Raw genomic sequence first — 23,188 nt, forward strand, 5'->3', positions numbered from 1 at the left:
CTTGGATTGCATCGAAAAGCTTAATGCCCTTGCTGTGCACAACACAATCCAGCTAACATGGGTACCAGTGCACATGGGTGTCGAGGGAAACGAAGTAGCCGATCAGCTGGCCAGGCTGGCGGCTGCCTCGACCCCCAGAGGACCGGAGCCTTTCCTTGCGGTGGGTCCCAGCACGATAAAGGAGGCACTCAGGAAGGAAAATAACAAACTGAGGGAACTACATTGGCGAAGCATCTCCGTACTTCGTCAAGCGAAGAGACTATTAGGGGGATACAATCCAAAGAGATACAGGCTACTTATAAACCTCCCCAAGGAGAGGCTAAGAATCACAACAGGTATTTTGACGGGTCATTGTAGGCTCATTTACATTAGGCCAGGACCTTGAAGTGGAATATTCTCACAGAATCAGCAACGTTTCTTTGTTTCGACAATTCTGAGAATGACAGGAGATGGGCAAAATTGAAGTACTTGACTGAACGTAGCTTTCCTTTAATTTTTCTGTTGGTCTTTGGGCGCTACGCCATAGAAAAAATTCCATAAAAATTATCCATTCCTACACCACTGTGCAACTTACAAGATTAGCAGCATAACTTTTGTGCGCCATTCCGCAACAGTCAACCGACAATGAATATTACAACAACAACAACAACAACAGCAACAACAAGTACTGTTGCATGGCAACAATGCAAACAGCAACATTAAAAACAACAACAGAACAGATGCCATCAAATAGCTGAGCAACGGGGGGGGTGATCACAATGCAAATATTGTTGCAAAATTATGTGCAACTAACATTTCGCATTGCGAGCAGCTGCAGATGCGCCAGCGCATTTTATTACGATCCTCCACTTGTACACCCGCCAGCTGCCGCCGATGCCACTTCAGGACTTTTATCCCGAGATAGTAGAGGCAACGAACGCTCACTCACGCCAACCATCCACCGGCGACGTGCAGAGTGCCAGTGAAACAGGATGTATGGTTGTGAGCAACACTTTGCCTGCTGCTGTCAGTTTTATTGCTGTCGCGTATAAATCAGATTTTCGTTGTTTACCGAAAATCCTCATCTCCAGCACACAGTAACCCACAAAGATGTTGCATGGATTGGAGTGGAGTTGGCCATCTGGTCGAAAGTAATGTTGCGTTTATTTCACTAGCGCCTTTGATGGTGGCAATAATCATCTAAACTTGTTTTCACAAGCCAACGACGACAGCAGCTGCAGTAAGCAGAAGGACACCACTCGCTGGCGCAGGAAGAAAACTTGCAAATGCCGCGCGACGTCCCCCATCAAAAATTTGTCTCATTAGCTAAGGCGTAAGGCTCGTAAATGCGCCTCCGGCATGTTGTGCTTGCATTCTCGTTGTGCGGAGTAGAGAGTGCTCGGCAAGAGGCGACGGTATCCAACAATGCATTAAAAGTCGGCACAAAATAAGGCACTGGATGCGCGAGTAATGCGCTATAAATTTTCATTCTAGCCTGAATTAAGTTTACCGCATTAAGAGACATAGAGAGATATGAGTAGTTAAGCGAGTAATGAGATCGCGGAAAGGCACATAGAATTAATTTCGGAGCAAAAGGCATCACCTTCTCTTAGGCAATTGACCTTCACGCAATGTCGTTGAAGTAAATGGATGCTGATGCTATTTTATTGTGAAATGTGTGGGTGTTTAATTTTGCGAAATGAGCAGGTTTTACTAGCAAATCGAGTGGGGTTTTCTACTCATGACCATTGATGCATGTTTCTGTAAGGCAAATCAGACTCGCCATGAAGAAAGTTTATGTAGGTGTTATGTACTACTTTCCTTTAACTAGTCGGTACAGTTATTTAATGTTTTTATTTAGAGCCATATTCGCTAGGCGCACGTCCTAATTTGTGGGACTCGGAAATATTGGATTTTATTTCTGTGTAGTCGTGAACTTTACATGAAAATTGGGTAATGCGGATTTCGCAATCCATATTTTCTTAGGTTACCTGATGACATAAAGTGGAATTGGTTCTTTTATGAGAAACTTCTGTCCGGACTGGTGGGGTACTATTGTGAAATAGACCAATATGAAGGACTTGTCAACGTGTTGCTGCAGCTTGCGAAGTACTGATCTCGATTTTAGACAGCCGCTTGTTAGATTTTCTTTCTTCCGTCTAGCGGCCGACACGGAATACTATCGAAGCGCTAGACATAAGGGTAATGCCCGCTCTAAGCAACCACTATCCAGTGATTCTGGGCCTTTTCGGTAATTCAAGAGATGATTTAGGTTTGTAAAATGTACCTAGCAGTCCTTCCCAGAGCTTGTTCTGGTGGTGACACGGAAATCATTGTAGGGAATATCTAGTCAGCACCAGAATAAGTAGCCCAAATCAAGGTGTTGAGTGATAAAGCCAGTTCGGGAACTAAGAGAGATAACTTTTCTCGGGGGAATCTCTTCAGCTGCAGAAATTAAAATCTCTAATGAGTTCTTGTATGCTACAGCTAGCCTGCCCTCTGGTACAGATAGTTTACTACTGTATGGCTGTCACCGTTGTCTAAAAAACACTTGCCCGCAAAAGGATTGGTTACTCCAGGCAGAATTTTGTGGGATACAGCCAGTCCTGGCACTGCTAAAAAGCATCTTAGTTAAGGAAATCTTCCCAACAACAAAAATGATTATGTCAAAGGGAAACTATTATTCTGGAGTCAGTCCAGGCTGTAAGAAGGTAAACTTGTTTCAGGACAACCTATCCTGTACCCGGCAATCTTACCCTTTAAAATACTGACAGATACTGTCCTGCCGCTGCCAACGTAAATGTACTAGAGAAACTCTACCAGGCACCCGAACTGGTTAGCCAAGTAAAGATATTGCATGGTAGTGCCTACAACAGATAACCGTCGTTGAGAGAATCTGTTTAGCGCCAGAAGTGATTATTTCTGATAAATTTTTGCATGCCGGGCTTATCCAGATTCTATTGGGCGGGAACAATGTTAAGGAAATCTACTAAGCGCCGGAATACATTAGAAGGGATTTCCATACCCAAACCTATTTTGGCACTTGTCAGGAAAATCTCCGTTACGGAAATTTAGCCAGGCTCTGGACTGAATCAGGGCTTTGTCTAGAAAATTTCCGGCAGGGATCCATTAGTCCATATTAGTATTAAAATGGTATACTACGCATTCAAACTAGAGACTTAACTCTGGCACCATAGAAGGCAGTAATACCTGTGGCGCCATTCCAATCTGCAAAAGTTTTAAGTTCGTGGATTTTTATTCGCAAGTCTTAGTAGAAATATTTTCATCGATCAACTATTGATTCTATACAAGATGGAAATGTTCGCCAGGCAGGAAAAAGCCTCAAAATTACTACTCACATGTAAAATGTTTTACATACGCCGCACATGAAATTCGTTGATTAAGTGCCCAGTAGGACCTGTATACAACATGAATGCACATTCTTCCTATACACAAATTAGTTCTCTATTCTTACATTTATATGTCTCGTACACTTTTCTTAACAAATGCCATTTTCTAAGTACTCGTAATATTTAGCGCAAAAAAAAAGTTGACTGATAATGTGTATAGAACATCTTCGTGTTGGAGCTTCGTGCCTAGTGCGCATATCTAATAAAGCACAAGGTGTATAGAGACTATCATTAAATCTTTAATTGTACCCGTTAGAGATGAGTCGAGGACTAATTGATCTCCAATAATACACGTAAGTAGTTGCGACTAATTGATGCCCAACTGTACCCGATTGAGACCAATTCCGGAATACTCTCTCTCTCTGCACAATTTTTTGCAGGGTACGAATTCGTTTCAACATAAATTCATTGCATATGGTTGTATGGATGGCACTGGATTTGATTCAAGTTCAGTCGATGGATCTCTAAAAACTGTATTTAAAGTCTGATTTTATCCAAATTCAGAGCATCTGTACATATATTGGTGTGGTCGAGATGGAAAATATTTAAGCTTTGCGGATACTTTAAAAGCACTAGTACACTGCCTTATACAGAACGGAAACCGTGCGGCTCTAGAAGTTAGTTTTACTAGTATTTTTCCTGCTGGGTATCTTTGCTATTTATTTCGGAACTCAATTATAACCCAGCGCATGTAAATGTCACGGATTTTGCATGGAACATTTAAATATAGACTACACTCTAGTGTAAATTACATTTCAGCATTCTTGCTAAATTTTATTTTGCTTCTTATTTGCTGACAATTTCAACGAGCTTACAGTTAAGATGAATGAAATTTCACGCTGTGAAATTTTTCTCATAGTCACGCTAACTAATTTTTGAAAACAATCAATTTATATAACGGCAAATAATTTCGCACAGCAGTGTAATTAAGCATACACACACACATATAGCATACTTACTACGCTTTGTGCCAACAAACTGTCAAATAACACTTTGGTAAGAAAATAAATTTATATGTAGGTACTTATGAAAGCGCTCGCCAAAATTATTAGACTAATAAGCAATTCCTATACTTAGTACAGCTCACAGCTAAATATGAAGATATACATACATACACACGCTGACATATGTAGATACAGACATGCATATATGTAGATCTCCCAAATAACGGGTGATTTTTTTGAGGTTAGGATTTTCATGCATTAGTATTTGACAGATCACGTGGGATTTCAGACATGGTGTCAAAGAGAAAGATGCTCAGTATGCTTTGAAATTTCATCATGAATAGACTTACTAACGAGCAACGCTTGCAAATCATTGAATTTTATTACCAAAATCAGTGTTCGGTTCGAAATGTGTTTTTTTTATTTTATCGACAAATTTTGTTCAGCGATGAGGCTCATTTCTGGTTGAATGGCTTCGTAAATAAGCAAAATTGCCGCATTTGGAGTGAAGAGCAACCAGAAGCCGTTCAAGAACTGCCCATGCATCCCGAAAAATGCACTGTTTGGTGTGGTTTGTACGCTGGTGGAATCATTGGACCGTATTTTTTCAAAGATGCTGTTGGACGCAACGTTACGGTGAATGGCGATCGCTATCGTTCGATGCTAACAAACTTTTTGTTGCCAAAAATGGAAGAACTGAACTTGGTTGACATGTGGTTTCAACAAGATGGCGCTACATGCCACACAGCTCGCGATTCTATGGCCATTTTGAGGGAAAACTTCGGAGAACAATTCATCTCAAGAAATGGACCGGTAAGTTGGCCACCAAGATCATGCGATTTGACGCCTTTAGACTATTTTTTGTGGGGCTACGTCAAGTCTAAAGTCTACAGAAATAAGCCAGCAACTATTCCAGCTTTGGAAGACAACATTTCCGAAGAAATTCGGGCTATTCCGGCCGAAATGCTCGAAAAAGTTGCCCAAAATTGGACTTTCCGAATGGACCACCTTAGACGCAGCCGCGGTCAACATTTAAATGAAATTATCTTCAAAAAGTAAATGTCATGGACCAATCTAACGTTTCAAATAAAGAACCGATGAGATTTTGCAAATTTTATGCGTTTTTTTTAAAAAAAAAGTTATCAAGCTCTTAAAAAATCACCCGTTATTATTACCTACTTTAGTGAGTACCAAACCGTATCAGTTGCTCGCAGACTTTCTGGCAGTACTACGACGCTCAGCTGAGCTGTCAGCGGTTATCAGCTAGAAACCGGTGAGTTGATAAGCTTTTGCAACAGTTTCAAGTGTTAGTGCAAGTTAGAAAGCGCCTTGGCATTGAGTGTACCTCTAATTATGAACCTTAACAACTGTTTTGTGTGTCAACAAAACCAGCAACGACCAGTTGCACGAAGTTAGTTGACGTATTCGAATGCAAAAATTGTGCGAAAGTGGTGAAATTGAAAAGTTGATTTCTAGAAATGTAAAATTTTCACAAAGTGAATTAGTGAAGAAGTGAAGAAAGTTAAGAAGCAATGTCGTTTATAAATAAAGAAATGGAACAAAAGAGACGTAATGTAGTGCAAAGCATTAAAAAATCACCGAATTTACAGCAATTCTATGATGAATTGGATACAGATGAGATGCTGAGCTATGAAGATATAGACTATGGCGGGGGGCTGCAACTGCAAACCGTCGACCCGCCCACAACTGTGATAAATTTCAACTGTGATTGGGAGAAAGAACTGAAGAGGGGGGGATCGCTAACGCCGCCTATACGGACGGCGAGAACGAATACGGGCAGAGTACAGCTGTCGGCCGGTTGGTGTCCTTTATTAGCCAAATTGGCGAATATTGACGCCCGGGAATACAAGATCGACACAGAATCGAAAAGGTCGAGCAGCATTTTGAGTGAAGAGGATGAAAGTGAGCATGAAGCAGAGGCAGAGGAAGAGCAAGTGGAGAGAGCAGAGGATGAAGAAAGAGTGGAGTATGAAGAAACAGAACCTTGCACCCCCTTAGTGGAAGTCCACGACATTAGAAAAATTTCCTTTAAAATAACACAAACCCTACACCACAGCTGCGCACTGCAACCGGGCGAGTACGGCTGTGAGACTGCAAAGAACTTAGCTGCCGTAAATTTCAAGGTCAAACAAGTGCTAACTATGAATGTATGTGAAAAATATAAATTTTCCATCTCCACCCACGCGCTGGAGAGCTTCCTAACTCTGCACAGCAATGGCACGCATTTAGCGAATATTGAACACCCATTACGAATCATATTTGGGCACACATTCAGGCCAATCTACTACGGCCAACCTGTAAGCGGTTGTAACATAGTGGGCGCGTTTAATGATTTGGCCGCACAACAACTGCTCCCAGCGGGTTATTCATTGCCTAAATTCGAAGCAAAGTGTAAGTTTCTAATAAATATAAATTAATCAATAGCAATCAAAAAGCTACACAGCGTCACAAAACAGCGGAGGCAGATTAGAAGTTTTACTGTATGTACATTAGACTGCATCACCAAAAAAAGTTGCGGTTTTTCCGCCGGGATTACAAAATTTATTATATTCTAAGACGTCCAACAAAATATTTCGGAAAAATATTAAGATTTAAGCGAGCTGGACCAATTTGAAAATACTCCAAAAATGAAGTTTTTTATGAATAAAAATAGTTTCTTAAAGGACTTTTTGAAAAAAGTCCCCTCAGATGACAAATTAGATTAAGCTTAAAAAATCTGCATAAAAATATTTAATAATCTTTTCAACGGAATCGTAAGTATGAGAGATTGATTTACGAAAAACTTGATTAACTGGGCCAAAAATGTTCTGATTTTAACTTATGGGATCTCAGTAGAAAGGTATTTTCACACTGTTTTTATTTCTGACCAAAAAATGTCATTCGTGTCCCATCTTTTTTTCTTCGATGACCAACACATCTTAGTTCAACATTTAATGACGTTCGTTCATCCTATCTTTCTCTTCCATCCTTTTAAATGAGTTTATTAGCAAAGAAATAAAAAGGGTGAGAAAATACCTTTTCAAGTCTAAATCGGAAGAGTTTAGATTCAGTTATTCAAGTTTTTCTTATACCAATCTTTGAAAAAAGTTAAAATACAGCATCAAAAATCTCATCATTACGATTTCGTTAAAATTTTTTTTTATTTTTTTTTAAATATTTTTATGTAAATATTTTAAGCTTAAACCGTTTTGTCATTTGAGGGGATTTTTTCAAAAAAAAATCTTTAAGAAACTATTTTTATTCATAAAAAACTCCATTTTTGGAGGTATTTTCAAATCGGTCCAGCTCATTTAGATCTTAATATTTTTCCGAAATATTTTGGTGGACGTCTTAAAATATAATAGATTTTATTATTCCAGTGGAAAAATAGTACCGATTTTTTTTTGTATGGGGTGTGATGCAGTCTAATGTACATACAAGAAGAAAACGTAATAATGGAAAAAAAAAACGACAACAAAAACCAAAAAAAAGGCGCTGATAATCAATTGATAAATGTAGTATTTGTCATTAGGCGTTATTGATTCATACTGCGGCAAAACTATTTATATTTGTATGTGTACTTTTAAACGCTGCCAGCGGGATATAATTGTCTGCATACGTCAGCCTATCGGTTTGCCATTTGATTGTGTTTATATTTATACAATTCATCGCCGATGTTTACGTATGACCTTACGCTTTATCTCAAGTGTTGTGCAAATAAATAATATTTGCCTGCTCTTGTTTGAGTACTTAAGCACTTAAGAGTTTAGATAGTATTACTTAAAGCTCACCAGATGGCAACTTTTGATATAAACTTTCCAAATCAAAACACAAAAAAGAGAAAAATTGTTGGCTCACTGTGTAGGCATATAAACGTGAGGCCAATTACGAGCCGCTAACTCTCTAAGCCCACTTGCTGTTTATTTTCCTTACTTTACTTTGACCAAGATTATTGCCGAAAGTTACTTTTAGCAGTCATCACTTGTAGCAGTACTGTAACCCATCAGCGACAAGGATATGTAGGCATTCAAATATCTCTGATACTTGTCCACCACTACCTTCTTAAAATGTACTCCTAAGGTAAATTAACCATATCTAACTTACTGAAATTTACCGCTAACATATGGACGATTCCAGCGAAAAGTCTACCGCGAAAAAAAGTCCTTTATCTAACTTATTTATAGGTCGATTTGGCTGTTTTTATAATAGATATCTATTGGTTATGTAAGCAGAAATATTTTTTTCAAAAATGGCCTCGCTAGGTGGCGCCAGGGTCGAAATATTTATGCTCTGATTTGTTTCACATTTGGTATTATTCTTTACTAAAGCTTTTTATGACACTCAGCATATATTTTACGATTTGGAGGTCAGTTGAAAATGTCCCCGCACCTACACTACAATCCATTTTTCACACGTCGTACAGTGGTCGGAGAAGATATGCCATACATGGGCGCACCCAGGAATATATATTATGGGGGGGGGATTTATACTTCTAAAGATATACAGTACTGGCCATATCTATAGTACCCCCATTTCAAAGTGATATTTGAACTGAAGTTTTAAACTTTGTAAAAAATTCCAAAAAAAAAAGTCAACAAATTTTCAGCTAAGTTTCAAACTTTTTTTCTCAGAAGTTTTAGAATTTTTTCGAATACGCAGTTTTATAGTTCTTTAAATTTTAGTCTGATTATGTGCACGTTTCAAACGTTCGAAAACCAAAACGATCTCTTGTAACGAACCTCTATTCATCTACAAGTCACCTTTGATCCACGTACTTCTGAGAAACCACGCGAGGTCCTTTGGCTACATGCCATTTAAGTCGTGCGCTTCTAGGTACGGTGTTCCAAGAAGGCCAAGGTTGGCCCTGCTGAGGGCTTCACCTGCTGCGCCTTGTTCTTCATCCAAATATAGTAGTTTCGCCTAACGGAGCTCCCTGGCAGACTGGTAAAAGGTGCTGCTCATATGAATCCCTGTGCATCCACTTTTCTGGCGAGAAATTCTGCGACTTCATTGCCCATGACTCCACTGTGTCCCGGTACCCATATGAGATATACCCGGTTCCTGGAGGCGATCAGTATTAAAAGTTGAAGATAGTCCCACACCAGCTTTGAGGTGACCTCGTGAGCTTTGAGAGCGAGGAGCGCTGTCCTTCCGGGGTTCAGGTCGTTCGTTGTCTCAGTTATTCCTGTCGGGGAAAAAGACCTTGAAGTTTTATGTAAAGTTAAATCTCCGAAGGTGCAGGTCCACAAAGCAAAGCATATTCTTGTCCTATAACCCTCAGGATGGAAGGATGTATAAGCTTCTTGTCCTTGCTGTAAACAGTAGAGCCTCTTTCTTGATTTCTACTTTCACTATCATTGGTCTACCTTGAAAGATATCTACGATCCTATTTGGCAAAGTTTTAGTCAGTGATCAATTCTTTAATTTGGAGAAAATTTGGTGCTCAAATCTATACTCAGTAGGTCTATGTGGCTTGATAGTTTACTAATGACGCAGCCGGCCGCTGTCGTGTAGTGGTTTGAAGTGGGCACTGTCATTCCGCAGCGCCTGGGATCGAGCCCAGTGTCGGACTAACATCAAAAACAAAAGAAAAAAAGATAATAAAAAAATTTTAAAGAAATCGCGTTTATATTTGGGGTAACCTCACCAAAAACAACTACCTTTCAGCCGAAACTTTTTCGTCATAAAAAAGGGTACAGAAACTCTAAACAACACCGTCTCTACAGTGTCTATCGAATCTTTCTGCTACTACTACTTTCTACTAGAAAGTCTGACAGTGCTATTCGTTTTGTACAAGCAACTCTGTGTGCTAGGCTTTCAAACGGCAGTTTCTTGTCTTAAAAAAATTTAAGAATTTTTTCAGTTTTGTTTTGAAATCTTCTTAATACCGAAATAAATACAAATATCTACTGCTTTATGACTCGATGAACGAAAGCGTATATTTAGAAATTATATATTTTCCGTTACACAATCTGGTGGCGGTTTTGCAAATGTTGCACATAATCTATAGCTCCTTTAAGATAAGTGAGTGAAGCAACGCTGCCAGCTGCTGTCAACCCTTCCTTTACTTTCTTTCCAAAACAAATCAGTAAGTAATAACATCTCCCACCTCTCTTTTCACAGGTCAAATGCTTATGAAATGGCTGATTTCATCATTGCAACAGTCAACAGGCAACAATCTGACCGAACAGGACTTGAATAACCTCACAATGCAGTATTGTAATAATTTAATAAATGTGGGTGTGCTTAAGCAGATTTCGGAGGAAACGGATATTAAAAACTTCAGTGTAAGTATTTACGTAAATGCAGTGACTGCGCGTGCGAATGAGTGGTGTGGGGGTAACGTTTTCAGACTTTGTTTTAAAGTTCAACTCCAGCAAACTTTAGCGAACATTAATTGCAGTCCAGTCGAGGTAAAGTCTGCTACATAAAACACTAAGATGCTGAAAAGGAGTATAGCAAAAAAAAAAGAGACATCAACCATTACTTCCTACCACAAATTAAAAATTGATATTCCAACGTTCAGTGACTTTTGCCCCCTGCGCACTCAGGAAACTTGAGAAAAAATGTCTTTTTAAACATTAAAAAACTTACGAACTCCTTCAGAGTGAGTGGACCAAAAAAAAAAAAAACGAACGCTTTGCTCAAGCAGAAATGCAACTAAACTTTTTTGAGTACTTTGGAGTTGCTAAGGCGCGCCGCGCCGCCTTCAACCAACTTGCTTGCCTTCGAGTGTTTTGCACTTCCCACAGCTTCGACTATGTCTTCAAATCCGGTCGTCAAACCATTCGTAGCGCAATACTTGCTACAATATGGCGTAGAAGAAGAGTTGTGACAGCTAGCAAGCGCGCTGAGAAATGTATAGGTTTTTTTTTTTTTTTTTTTTGTTTTGGTTGACGAATGGCTAGGGAAACGGAAATGTCGACAACGGATATGAAAGGCTTGACGTGGTGGACACGGTTGCTTTCGCTGCTGCTGTTGCAGTTGCTATTGTTGTTGTTGCTATTAAGTGTCATTAGCAACTGTGCCCAGTTTCAAGTGTCAATTTTTTCTGTGTTTCGGTTTTTTCTTTTTATTTCTATTTATTTCTTTTCATTTCTCTTCTCTTTTTGTTTGTTTGTTTTTTTTTTTATGCAAATTCTTTGAGTGCAACGTTGCGTAACCGCATTCAATGCTTTGTAACTTCAATGTGGCTCTTAAGTTTGTTCTGCTACGTCGCCCAAATATTTGTTGAGAGTTTGCTGAGCTGCTCCTGTTCGTCCTTTTCCACCAGTCTGTATTGACTCTCCGCAAAAATTTGCAATTTCTATTCTGTGTAGAAACTCAAAATGTCCATTTTTTGTGTATTTTCTCCACAAGTCATTCCGAGTTGATTTCATCAAATGTACGCAATTCGTAGAGTGTTTTGCCAGACTGTGTGTAAATTATAAAATGGACAGTAAATAGCGATCCACAGCTCGATGAATGCGCAATTATTTATTCATCACTTTTGGTTTAAGAAAACCTGCCTGCATTTAAATTTTGACGCCCAACTCTTGCTGAGGTGGATATTAGTGCATAAATATCTTTAATAGTTCGCACAATCACCTCAATCGGCAATTATAAGGACTCATATTTAGTTACAAATCGCAAAATTTCTTATACAAAAATGCCCACATAAAACTTCCTTAATCCACTACAGCCACACAAAGTAAAGTTACTCTACCACGGCTCCTGTCTCTTTGGCGCATTCTTCACTAAGTTAATCGATTGGACAAGCAAGCAAAGTTAATAAATCCAATGACAGGTGACTTCATGCCAATTTAGTCTGTTGAAATAATTACGAATACGTGTTCCAACACTTTTATAGCAGATTTTTTGCTTTATTGCCGTTAAGCGTCACGTAGCAGGAAAACAAGAAGCGTAGAGAAAACTTTTTTACCACAGCTGACACCTAACTTTGTATGTACATATGTACATGGAAAAGTAGCTTATGTTAGAGGAATTAAGAGTTTCAAGGACTGTGTAGGAAAGAATATTCAATTTGGCTTAGGTAATTAGATTAGTTGGATAATTAAAAAATCCATAAAAAAATATGCACGCTGAGAACCAACGTTCAAATGTCTACTTGTATATTGGTCTGTTACACCGCAGGTGTTAAAGCTTTTTTGTTGAAGTATATTCAGCTACAAAACAAGCCGCCATTCTCATATCGTTCTGACCGAATGGGCTTCCACAAGGTTAGGTTGGGTTGAGTTAAAGTGACTGCCAGTGACCTAGACCCTTAAAATTTTGGACCCGTTGTGATACCATGCGAGACGTTAAAACCCTCCTCCTCAAACCGTCGTATGGAGTCTGCAAAGCTCAAGAGTGCCCTTATTCCTACTTCGGCTATGTTGGTTAAACCTTCAAAGAATTCTGAGCTCAAGTACTTCCGTCTTATTTTGCAAAAGGCGGGACATTCGCATAGCAGGTACCGTAAGATTTCCGGCTCTGCTTCATCTCTGCAGCTTCTGCAGAAGTCTTTGTGGAGGATGATCGCGTGTATCTTCCTGACCTGTTAATAGGCCCATGGCTGTAGCTAAGTCACCTCTGCTCAGCATCAGTATAACTTTCGAAAGCTTCTTGTTCCATTTTGGCCACATAAGCTTTGCGTTGTTGCAATTTGTGAGACTAGACCACCCGTTCCTTGCTTGTTTAAGAGACAAATCCCTTATAATGAGCCTGCAGGCAGCGAGCAGCATGCCTAAACCTTTCCGGGATTTCGAAAGTGGAACGGATATGCCCTCTCTTGCAAGTTCGTCAGCCTTTTCGATGCCTGGTATATTTTGGTGCCCCGGCACAAATACCAGGTGAAGAGCGTACTGCGCAGCCATCTCGTTCACAGATCTTCGGCAGCCCGCTACGGTTCTTGAATTGCCTGACTGTCTGAGTAGATTAATATATTGTTACTTACTGATTGTGCTGCACGTAAATGTTCAACCGCCTCCTGTAAGGCAGCGACCTCAGCCTGAAGGACGCTGCATGTTCGGGTAGGTGAAATGATTTTTCCAGCCCCATTCGTGTACCGAACACGAATCTATATTATTTATGTTGCTGGCAACATACAAGGGAATTTGCCGGCCGATTCTAAACTATGCTGAACCAGTTTGGACGCCGGGGACTAGTTGAACGCAGTGAACGAAGCTACAGACATGTCAGAACGCCGCACGCCATACAGCGACTGGATGCCTTCTGATGACGCCTGAGCACCATCTACACAGCGAGGCACAAGTGCTCCCCGTAAGGGAACACAACAAAATGCTTTGTAAGCAATTTTTGGTGGGGTGCCACGGAAGCGAACACCCAAACAGACCTCTGCTACAGGAGGAGCCTCCGCCCAGACCCGTCAGGGGGCACCTATTCGTGTACAAGGACGCAGTCCAGCAATACATAGACCAGCCACTGGACCCGACGACATACAGATGAGCTATCAACGACATCCATAGAGAGTCAGTAACCACCTACCTTGACTCTCGGCCTATGCATGCCGTAATTGGAGCCCAATCACTACCCGTAGAAAATACGGAGCTTCAATTGCCAAGAAAGACCCGCGTTACACTGGCTCAATTACGGTCTGGATACTGTAGCCGCCTCAACAGCTACTTGTCCATACTCGGCCCCAACAACAACAATACAACGAGAAAAAGCCTAGAAATTGGTGACTAAAGCCAGAACTTGTCTTGTAGATATAGCCATTTATAAAACCAATACTAACTTACGGAGTATTAGTATGCTGGCGGCCAGCGCTGAGCAAGCAATACAACTTTAGGAAATTAAGCAGCGTTCAGCGAGAAGCTCGTGCAGATGTTGGAAGAGCAACTACGTCGTGCCCTACGGATGGTCTTAATGTGATACGGCATGAACTGCCCCTAGGATTTCATATATTCGAAATGGCAGTGAGCTCTGCGATCAGACTGGGAGAGTCAGGCTATTGGAGGTCGAGACAATACGGGCTTAGTCGTGTTCTTTACAAGCTCTCAGAATTAGGGAAAAAATCCGACTATATTCTGTTGCAACGTCTGAAAGTTGTAATAATATTTTAATTTTTTTCTCATTACATTTTTTCATTAGCAAAAACTCAACTATGTAAAATCTATGTAAATGTAAATCTTAAAAAAGTTCTTCATCGCAGAAACACTGTAATTAACTCTTGCCTTAAGCGCTTTTCAAAGATTCAAGTATCAGCACTCTCAACCGCATTTGAGTATGATTTTATACTTGCGAAGCATATTAGTACATACATTAGGGTGCACCACTCTTCATACAACAAAAAAAATCGGTACTTTTTTCCATCGAAATATGAATTGTATTATATTTTGAGACTTTGGCGCAAAAATATTTCTGAAACATATTATTAAAATTTTCCCAAAAATCGAATTTTGCATTAGTAAAATTAATTTTTTTTATATTTTCTCTATAAAATCACCTTTAATGGTAGAATTAAATATTTAAAAATTTTAGCAACGGAATCAAAATAATGAGATATTTGGAGGTATTTTTAAATCGGTCAGCTTACGTAAATCTGGCGAAATATTATGTTGGAAGTCTTAAAACATTTTAATAATAATAGATTGGCGCCTACACATACATATGTTAGTGTTTGGCCGAGCTTCTCCTCCGATTTGTGGAAAACCACTTTTTTCTATATTTTTGTTGCGATGTTTAAAACATTTTAAACTCTTTAGTTCTGGTAGAAAATGCGCTACTTTTTTTTTAGTGATTCACCCTAATATACATATGTAAACATGAACATATGTACATATTTACATCTCGCACATCTTTAGTATAGAAATACAGACGTCTAATCGCGTAAATACATATAAGCCACCAACCAACCGTCAATAATCCCAGTTTACACTTCGCCTGCAGCCACTCAAAGCCACTAAACACTTGCCACACACACATATATGTACATACACACAAACAAACGCCATCGAAGATTTGAAGGACGGCGCGCATAAAAATGCAAATCAAGTTTAAAGGGCAATGCGGAAAAAAAAATCAATGAAAGAATGAATCATTGCGCAAAAAAAAAAAATCACACGAAGCTTTAATCGCATTTCACACCATTTGTGAAGAGTGTTTACACACTGTTGATAATTTGCACTTTGCAAACAAGAGTGCACATGCACACCTAGTGCATACATATGTACATACATATGAAATTTGCATTTGTAAGTGTGTACAATGTATGAAAAAAAAGTAAGCACTCATGGCGGTCTGTAGAAAAGTTCAATTAAAAGTGGTGGCGCGGTGAAGCGCGGGCAATACATACATACCTCTGAATCGCGCCACAAAAAAAACGGTAAACAAACAAATTTGAGCATGCATATTAACATATATATGTGTGCAGATTGATATACATATGTAGCATGTGAGTGCCTGTGTTTGTGTGAGAGAAAATTGTGATTTCTATTAGCAAATCTGTAATTGGGCGATGAGCTTCACATGGCATCTGCATACCTCTTTACCTCTACAGCTATTAGCTTTTTTTAATCCACAGCAATTTGCTTCGTCGTCTGCATCCTCCGCCTCCTCCTCCTCCTCCCGCGCCTGCTTCATCGTTCTTTCGCCCGCTAAGCATCCTCTTCAACATTTCGCTATGCCAATCAACGCTATTTGACGTTTAACTTTGAAAAAGATTTCATGACTTCATAGACTTGCAAACTTGTGCATACAGATGTGTGTGCGCATGTATGTATGTGTTTAGTTGGCTCACCACTACAGGCATGCAACGCCACTTACACACGTACATACATACATACGTGTTGGCTTATGTGCTCGCGCGCAATATCCTTTGCCTTTGCATATTCAATCCCGCTGGCATTAACAATTTGGCTTGGAAATTTCTCTGTCTCCGTCTCCGATACTTTCATGTTTTCCCCCAGATCAGCAACTTTCATATCCTCTCATTTCGTTTCGTTGCCTTTGCTGCACTCTTTGTGCAATTCTATGAAGTTGCTAATTCTTTTCGTTTTCTTTTTTTTTTGGGTTTTATTCCCCTCGCTTTTTGCATTTTTGCACTCGACACTTTTGAATTGCAGATTTCGCTGCAACCCCTGCCCGTTTATTCTTTTTTTAGACAAATCCCAAATGCTGTATAACTAGAGTGAAGCAAAAAAAAAACAAAAAACTTAAATAATACGTAAGTAAATTTCTTTCTTAGCTTTTTATTTAGTCGGAAAATTGAATTTTTATTTAACTCTGAAAATTTAATTCGAGTTAGTATTGCTGCAATCGTGTCACATTTGATTTATGAATATACATACAGAATGCAGCTTTTTCTGGTGCTGAATTTAAATTTAAATAATTTTAAAGTAAAAGTGAGGAATTTTATCGAAAACAGCTACTTATATTCTCGTGCATTTCTAAATACTTTTAAAAGAATCGGATTGAAGGGCTGATGAGGCCACACGGTGCAGGTAGAATGTTTTACAGAGAGCGGAAACCGTTTATGGACAGTACGGCTTATACTAGGTTCACATATAAGCAGATTATCCTCATTTTCGAGCTTAACACCAAAATCTGTAATTATAACAAGAGATCAGCCATATAAAATTCGTCCCTTGGTAATCTGTAATTATAAAATAATCTCAGATTTAACCGATAACTTTTCGGTGTCCATCCTAGTTTTATCGACTGTTTTTGCGAAAGAGAGAAGAAATGCCAAATGTAAAAGTAAACAAAAATGTACGCTAGCAAGTAAAAGAGGTTTGTAAAGGTATTTTTAATAAAATGTTAAGTTAAAATATATTTATATTGCTTATTATAGCAGAAAAACGTGATCACGGTGGCACAGAGAAGAAACATAACTTTTCCTTGAAATGTGAGAATAACAAGCACAACAAATTTGACGGCTAATAATCTGAGATTTGCCTGTGTAAACGGGGCGATTAAAAAACGAGCTTTGCTCGAGATAATATTGATATGTGAACATAGTTTTAGATTACGAGCTTAGATTAGAGAGGAAAATAAATAAGCCAGGTCAATATAAGATGGACATAGGAAGAGTTGGGATTGTCTGAAAGGATCACTTTAAACTCAGTTAGATGATCTTTCTCCAAATCCAAAATAAAAAATCCGACGAAAATATTGGAACAGGAGTCTATAATCCTAAGGCCATAATCGCATTCCGTATGTTAAAATAATCTCGCATTTCCTAAACTTAGGTATGTATATGCCATCAGTTTGTGTACGGACTTAAATCTGAAGACTGCCTTAAACGTCATATCTTCATGTGAAATAAAATCACACATATCGTAGAAATGTGAAAAGAAATTGGATGACTTAGAAGAACATTACTTAGAAAATTCGAACGTGCTATGGCATGCCAAATTTATTATAGAAAGTCACAACTCTAAGGGATTTCGGAAGCTAATCACTCTCGCTCACGAGGTTTCTTCTACAGATTTGGTCTCAATCTCAAATTTTTACAGCGTACTCCATAAAGTCCGACAACTTTTCAGGTTGAAAAAAATAAAAATCAAAGATGATGAAGTTAATAAAAAAATAAAAAATAAAAAATGCAATTTTTTAGTGCAAAATTTTTTTATTTTAATTTATCTCACACTCTCATGGAAAGCCGAGGTTATTACGCACATTTTGATACCTTAACTGATTTTCTCGGACAAATAGTTTATTAACTGTAAACAAGACACTTCTCTGTGAGTTCAAAATTTCGCGAATTTTTTCGAGATTTTGGAATATCATGACGAAAGAAAAAAAAATTGGTGTCTTCTATTTTTCGATAAAGAATGTAAAAAAAAAAAATATTTCACCCCAAAAAAAATATTGAGGTGTAAATATTGTATGGAATGACCCATATACACATTTTCTGAAAGTAGATATCAAACTTCTCATTTCATAAAAAGGAAACGGAAATACAGACTGCTACCCTGCGTAACATTCGGGTAAATATGGGGAATTCATATTTTCGCTTGGGCTTTTAAAAAGTTCGATGCTCTATAAACAAAGGTTAAAGGTATATTTTTACCAGGAAATTTTGTTGTCAGCTTAGTACTTGTAATCAAGTAGAGTGTAATTAAACATATTAGGACAAACAATATATGACTTAAATTAAGAAAAAAAAATATGCGCAGGATAAAAAATGGTGTTCAGACCAATATTTTAATCAAAGTAAAAAAATGTCCCTTCAATTTGACAGAAATTATTACAGAAAATTACCGCATCGCTGCTGCTAGCACTGACGCTTAAACGGACAAATGTATAAAAAATACTAGTGGTCGTATTTTGTTGAAACTTTACTGCTACAAAAAATACTTCACAGTAGTTTTAAAAATTAAATCGTTTTTTTGTACCGGTTACAAATTTTGAAATCGTGGGTTTTAGTACCTGTCACAAATTTTGATAAAATCGGTGTGGTCTTTCGACCTTCGGTTATTTCAAAAATTAAATCGGTTTTTTGTACCTACAGGTTAACAAATTAAATTTCGTAAAAAGGCAGAGTGGTCCCGCCAATTTTTTTTTTAATTAAAACAAATATTTTGCGTAAAGATTTCTCTATATCTATAGCATTTTATTAATACGCTACGCTTATTTTCCTTTTTTTTTTTTGAAGGCCAACAGCCAATTTAAGTAAAAAATTATTTTATTTTTTGAATTTTTAATGGAAATTGACAGAAAGTAAAAAATCATTTTCCATTTAAATTGCTGGTGAAACCAGCGGCATGTTTCTTACTGAAATATTAATTTATACATACTTATATTCAGGATTTAAGGCGCACAAATGGCTTGAGGAGACTTCGGAAAATAAAATAGAAAGTGAAGTTCGCACTGCAATGAACTGCTATGCCCATAACAAGCCCGAAAGTTCTTTGAATTAAGATTGATTCTCATTCAAAAGGCAGTTCTGTTCTTTAATGTGGAAAAGTGGTATGCAGTCAAAAAAAAAAAGCTTCCAATATCAGTAGCCATTGGAGTTCGAGCCCAGGAGATTATTAAGTTAGTTACTACTACCAGCTTTACTAAGCGGTCATTCAAAAAGTTTTGACTGAGTCCCGCTGTCGAAATATCTCAAAATCACTACGCTAGTGTTGTTACTTTCTAGCAGCTGAAAAATATTAGGGGTATTCTCTCGAGTCTTGCAAAGCCCTTGCAAAGCTGTCCCAACCCGGTTTTTACCGTGCAATCCGTGCACCGGGTAAGGGCTTTGCGAGATTCCGAGTATACCCCTCTTATGACAAGGCTTTAGCGGTTTATGAAAAATTCTTCCTGTTACCCATTTTTCCGTCAATCCAATGATTGAAATACGAATTCGAGTCGTACATCCTACAGAATCACAGATGGCTTGACTTTCACCGAGGCGGAAACTCGGCCTGATTTCGCAGTTGGGTGTACGTAATCAAGTAAGGTCTCTCGACTTTAGGTTTTTACTTTCTTTTGCGGGTTTGTGCTAAGATTTTTACTAGCAAGCTAATTAACAACCAGGCCTCACCTCATCGGTTCCCAAGTCATTAACGTAGCGGGTTGGAATGCGGCTTTAATTCTCAAAATATAGTTTCTCCAAAAATAGTGCATTCCTTATAAAGCTTATGTCTCCTTGGACTAGATTTTATGGCAGACTTTTCACTGATTGGAACATGGGATCTTCTGAAATTCTCCTCTCAAGGAGATCATTTCTTTTTTCTAGCTATCCAAAACTTTTTTCCAACCTCATTATTTTTCTCCCACAGCCTTTCTACATGTACCAGTGGACTCATACGGAAGCGCCAACCACATCTGTCCCGCTCACGCCTGGCAGGCTGGACACTGTAGCCGTGTGGCCGCATTGCAGCACACCCAGCACAGTGGCGCGCATACCGAAGGGCGTGCAAGTTGACACCACAGCTGATCTCTTTCTTCAACAGAATCTCCGCAAGCGCTTACTTGCCTGCAGCAACCTCACCGAAGTGCATGCTGTGGTAAATGAGCTGCTCGCTCCCAGCGAACTGACGCGACGGCCATCTAAGCGCTGCATAGAACTAACCGATTTATTAAATGCAAGTGAAGCAACCATTTACGAGTATGAAAAGGGTAATGCAACCTCGTCGATGGTGAGTTCGGAAAAAACGAATCAACGAGCATCGACGAGTGATGCCGGCATGCAGACAGAAACATTAATGGATACCGGCACCGTCACATGTCCTGTGTGCGCGCCAAAAGCGAAAGAAACCAGTGATCGAGGCATACAAACGGATGCTGAGGAGGTGAAAGTGAAAGCGCCACAACCACCGCCGCCGCCACCTCCACCACCACCAATGGATGCTTCCAAAGCAGCACAACCTCCGCCTCCTCCGCCACCACCGCCTCCAGCGCCACCCGCTCCACCACCACCTCCTGGCATGAATGCACCTGCACCTCCACCACCACCACCTCCCCCAGCGCCGGCGTCCTCAACAGCTGGCCCGCCACCTCCACCACCACCTGCGCCGCTGCCTCCGCTCAACACTTCAGCTGTGCCGCCACCTCCCCCGCCCGGCGCGCCAAAGCCTCCATCCTCTTCCTCTACACCAGCGCCACTGCCAAATCCAACTGAAGGGGCGTGGTTCCACACCACAAATAGTAAGTAAAAGATACGCGAATCAATAAATATCTTCATCAATAATTTTTTTTTTTTTCATACCAGCTCTTAGAAAGACTGCCGTCAACCCGCCTAAGCCCATGAAACCCCTCTACTGGACACGCATAGTTACGCCAGCACCACCCCCTAGGATTACAACTCCGCAAGCCAGTACTGACTCTAGCGGTAGCTCGCCCGACGATGTTACCGACTCAGCAGCGCCCAAGGAAATCTGGCAGGAGATCGAAGAAACAAATCTCGATAACATCGACGAATTTACCGAACTCTTCTCACGGCAGGCTGTGGTACCCGTTAGCAAGCCAAAAGAGAAGAAGGTGGTACGTGTGAAGGCTATAAAAGTGTTGGATAGTAAGCGTTCTCAGAATGTCGGCATTGTGTCGCGTAGTCTACACGTCGACTTCTGTGAGATCGAACACGCGATCTACCATGTGGACACATCGGTTGTAAGCTTAGAGACATTACAGCAGATCATAAACATTAAGGCAACAAACGAGGAGTTGGAACTGATCAAAGAGGCAGCGCAAAGCGACATACCACTCGATTATCCGGAGCAATTCCTGCTCAAAATCTCACAGATCTCAATGTCTACAGAGCGTATCTCATGCATTGTCTTCCAAGCCGAGTTCGAAGAGGCAGCAACGGTAATTGCGCGAAAATTGGAAGTTGTTGCACAGCTTTCGCAGTATTTGATTGAGAGCGAAGACCTTAAGCTGATCTTTGCCATAATACTCACACTGGGAAATTATATGAACGGCGGGAATCGACAGCGAGGGCAAGCGGATGGTTTCACATTGGAGATATTGGGAAAGCTCAAGGACGTAAAGTCCAAAGAGTCACAGACGACGCTGTTGCATTTCATTGTACGAACCTATATCAGCAGACGACGCAAGGAAGGAGTGCAGTTGCTAGAGATGACCCTACCCATACCCGAACCGTCAGATGTGGAGCGCGCAGCGCAAGTGGATTTCGATGAGGTCAAGCAGCATATAATAGAATTGCATAAGAAATTGAAAGGTGAGTGGGAAGGTAAAAGTGGAGACACTTTCAAGGATGATACAAATATGTACATATGTATGTGTGTAAATTCGTTTTATTTATCCTCTTCATTCCAGCGAACAAAAAGACAACGGAGCGCGTGGTTCTAGCCTCAACTCCAGGCACTTTGGAACCATTCAAATCGAAAATGGAGGAGTTCATTGAGAGCGCAACAAAGACAATCGATAAACTCTACAAAGACTTGGATGAGTCGCGAGAGATGTTCATCGAAACGATGCGCTTCTATCACTACACGCCCAAATCTCGCGCCTTGGAACAATGCACGCCCGATCAGTTCTTTGAGTATTGGACGAACTTCACCAATGACTTTAAGGACATTTGGAAGAAGGAGATTGCCACGTTGTATGACGACTTGTAAGTGCAGAAATTAAGGGCGAAAAAATCCAATAGCAATTAAAAAATTTTTTGTTCGTTTTCAACTTTTAGGTTACGCAAGTCGAAGCAAATTCAGACACAATCACGCAAAAATGTTAAAACCACAAAACTGAAGCCAGGCGGCCTTAAGGAACGTATCCTGCGTTTGAGTAAAAAGTAAAACAAAACTACAGCAGCTCAATGTAATGTAATGCGAAATAAAATATAGAAATTTTAATATATATTATGCAGTTTATAGCATTTGTTTGAAATCGTACGAAAATGCTTTCATGCATAACTTTGTTGCTTTATAGCGTGTTTTCACTAGCTAATTGAGTATTAAATTTTTTCCAAATACAAACAAACTTTAGCTTACAAGAAATGCACACACCAATCGGAACGTACGTACATACTTATACATACATACATACATACATACATACATACTTAGAAAGTAGCCTTATATTAAATTTAGCAAATAGACTAATTTAAGTTTGTATATGAAAAATGATTAATTTCCATTTTTTTAAATAAACAAGTACATAACTACAAATATTTATTTTGGAAATGCTAAATAAACCAGTTAAATATTGAGAAATCATTAAGAAAACTCGTTGTTCTATTTTATTTACTACTAGCAGACACGACGGACTTCGTCCCGCCCACAATTAATTTTTACTAAAACATTTGATCCAACGTTTTCACCAACAATTCACGTTCACGTTTGGTTTTATGGTCGTCAGAATGCGTATATTTATTCCATTGCCGTCTTAAATAATCTTATGAAATCGTTATGTCCCCGAAGAAGTTCTTGGGCCAACAATGATTCGATGGTGAATCGTCAC

General features: G+C 39.4%; 1 protein-coding gene across 8 annotated transcripts in view; it reads left to right on the plus strand.

Moving 5' to 3' along the window:
* LOC118741290 (protein cappuccino-like) overlaps positions 1-22,933 on the plus strand; it is a 56,346-nt gene extending 33,413 nt beyond the window's left edge. For 3 of the 8 annotated variants that reach the window (XM_036473212.1, XM_036473213.1, XM_036473214.1), the window contains 5 exons: positions 10,457-10,620; positions 20,047-20,914; positions 20,979-21,947; positions 22,046-22,343; positions 22,416-22,932. In XM_036473212.1, coding sequence (XP_036329105.1) covers positions 10,457-10,620; positions 20,047-20,914; positions 20,979-21,947; positions 22,046-22,343; positions 22,416-22,524 — 2,408 coding nt within the window. In that variant the 3' untranslated portion in view covers positions 22,525-22,932. Of the gene's footprint in view, positions 1-10,456; positions 10,621-20,046; positions 20,915-20,978; positions 21,948-22,045; positions 22,344-22,415 lie in introns of all 8 variants that reach the window. The other 5 variants (XM_036473210.1, XM_036473211.1, XM_036473215.1 and 2 more) reach the window with 4 other exon arrangements.
* Positions 22,934-23,188: the final 255 nt, after the last annotated feature.

Source organism: Rhagoletis pomonella, unplaced genomic scaffold, assembly GCF_013731165.1.
Source record: "Rhagoletis pomonella isolate Grant_MI unplaced genomic scaffold, Rhpom_1.0 Rhpom_scaffold_00006, whole genome shotgun sequence".
In the NCBI taxonomy this organism is placed as follows: Eukaryota; Metazoa; Arthropoda; class Insecta; order Diptera; family Tephritidae; genus Rhagoletis; species Rhagoletis pomonella.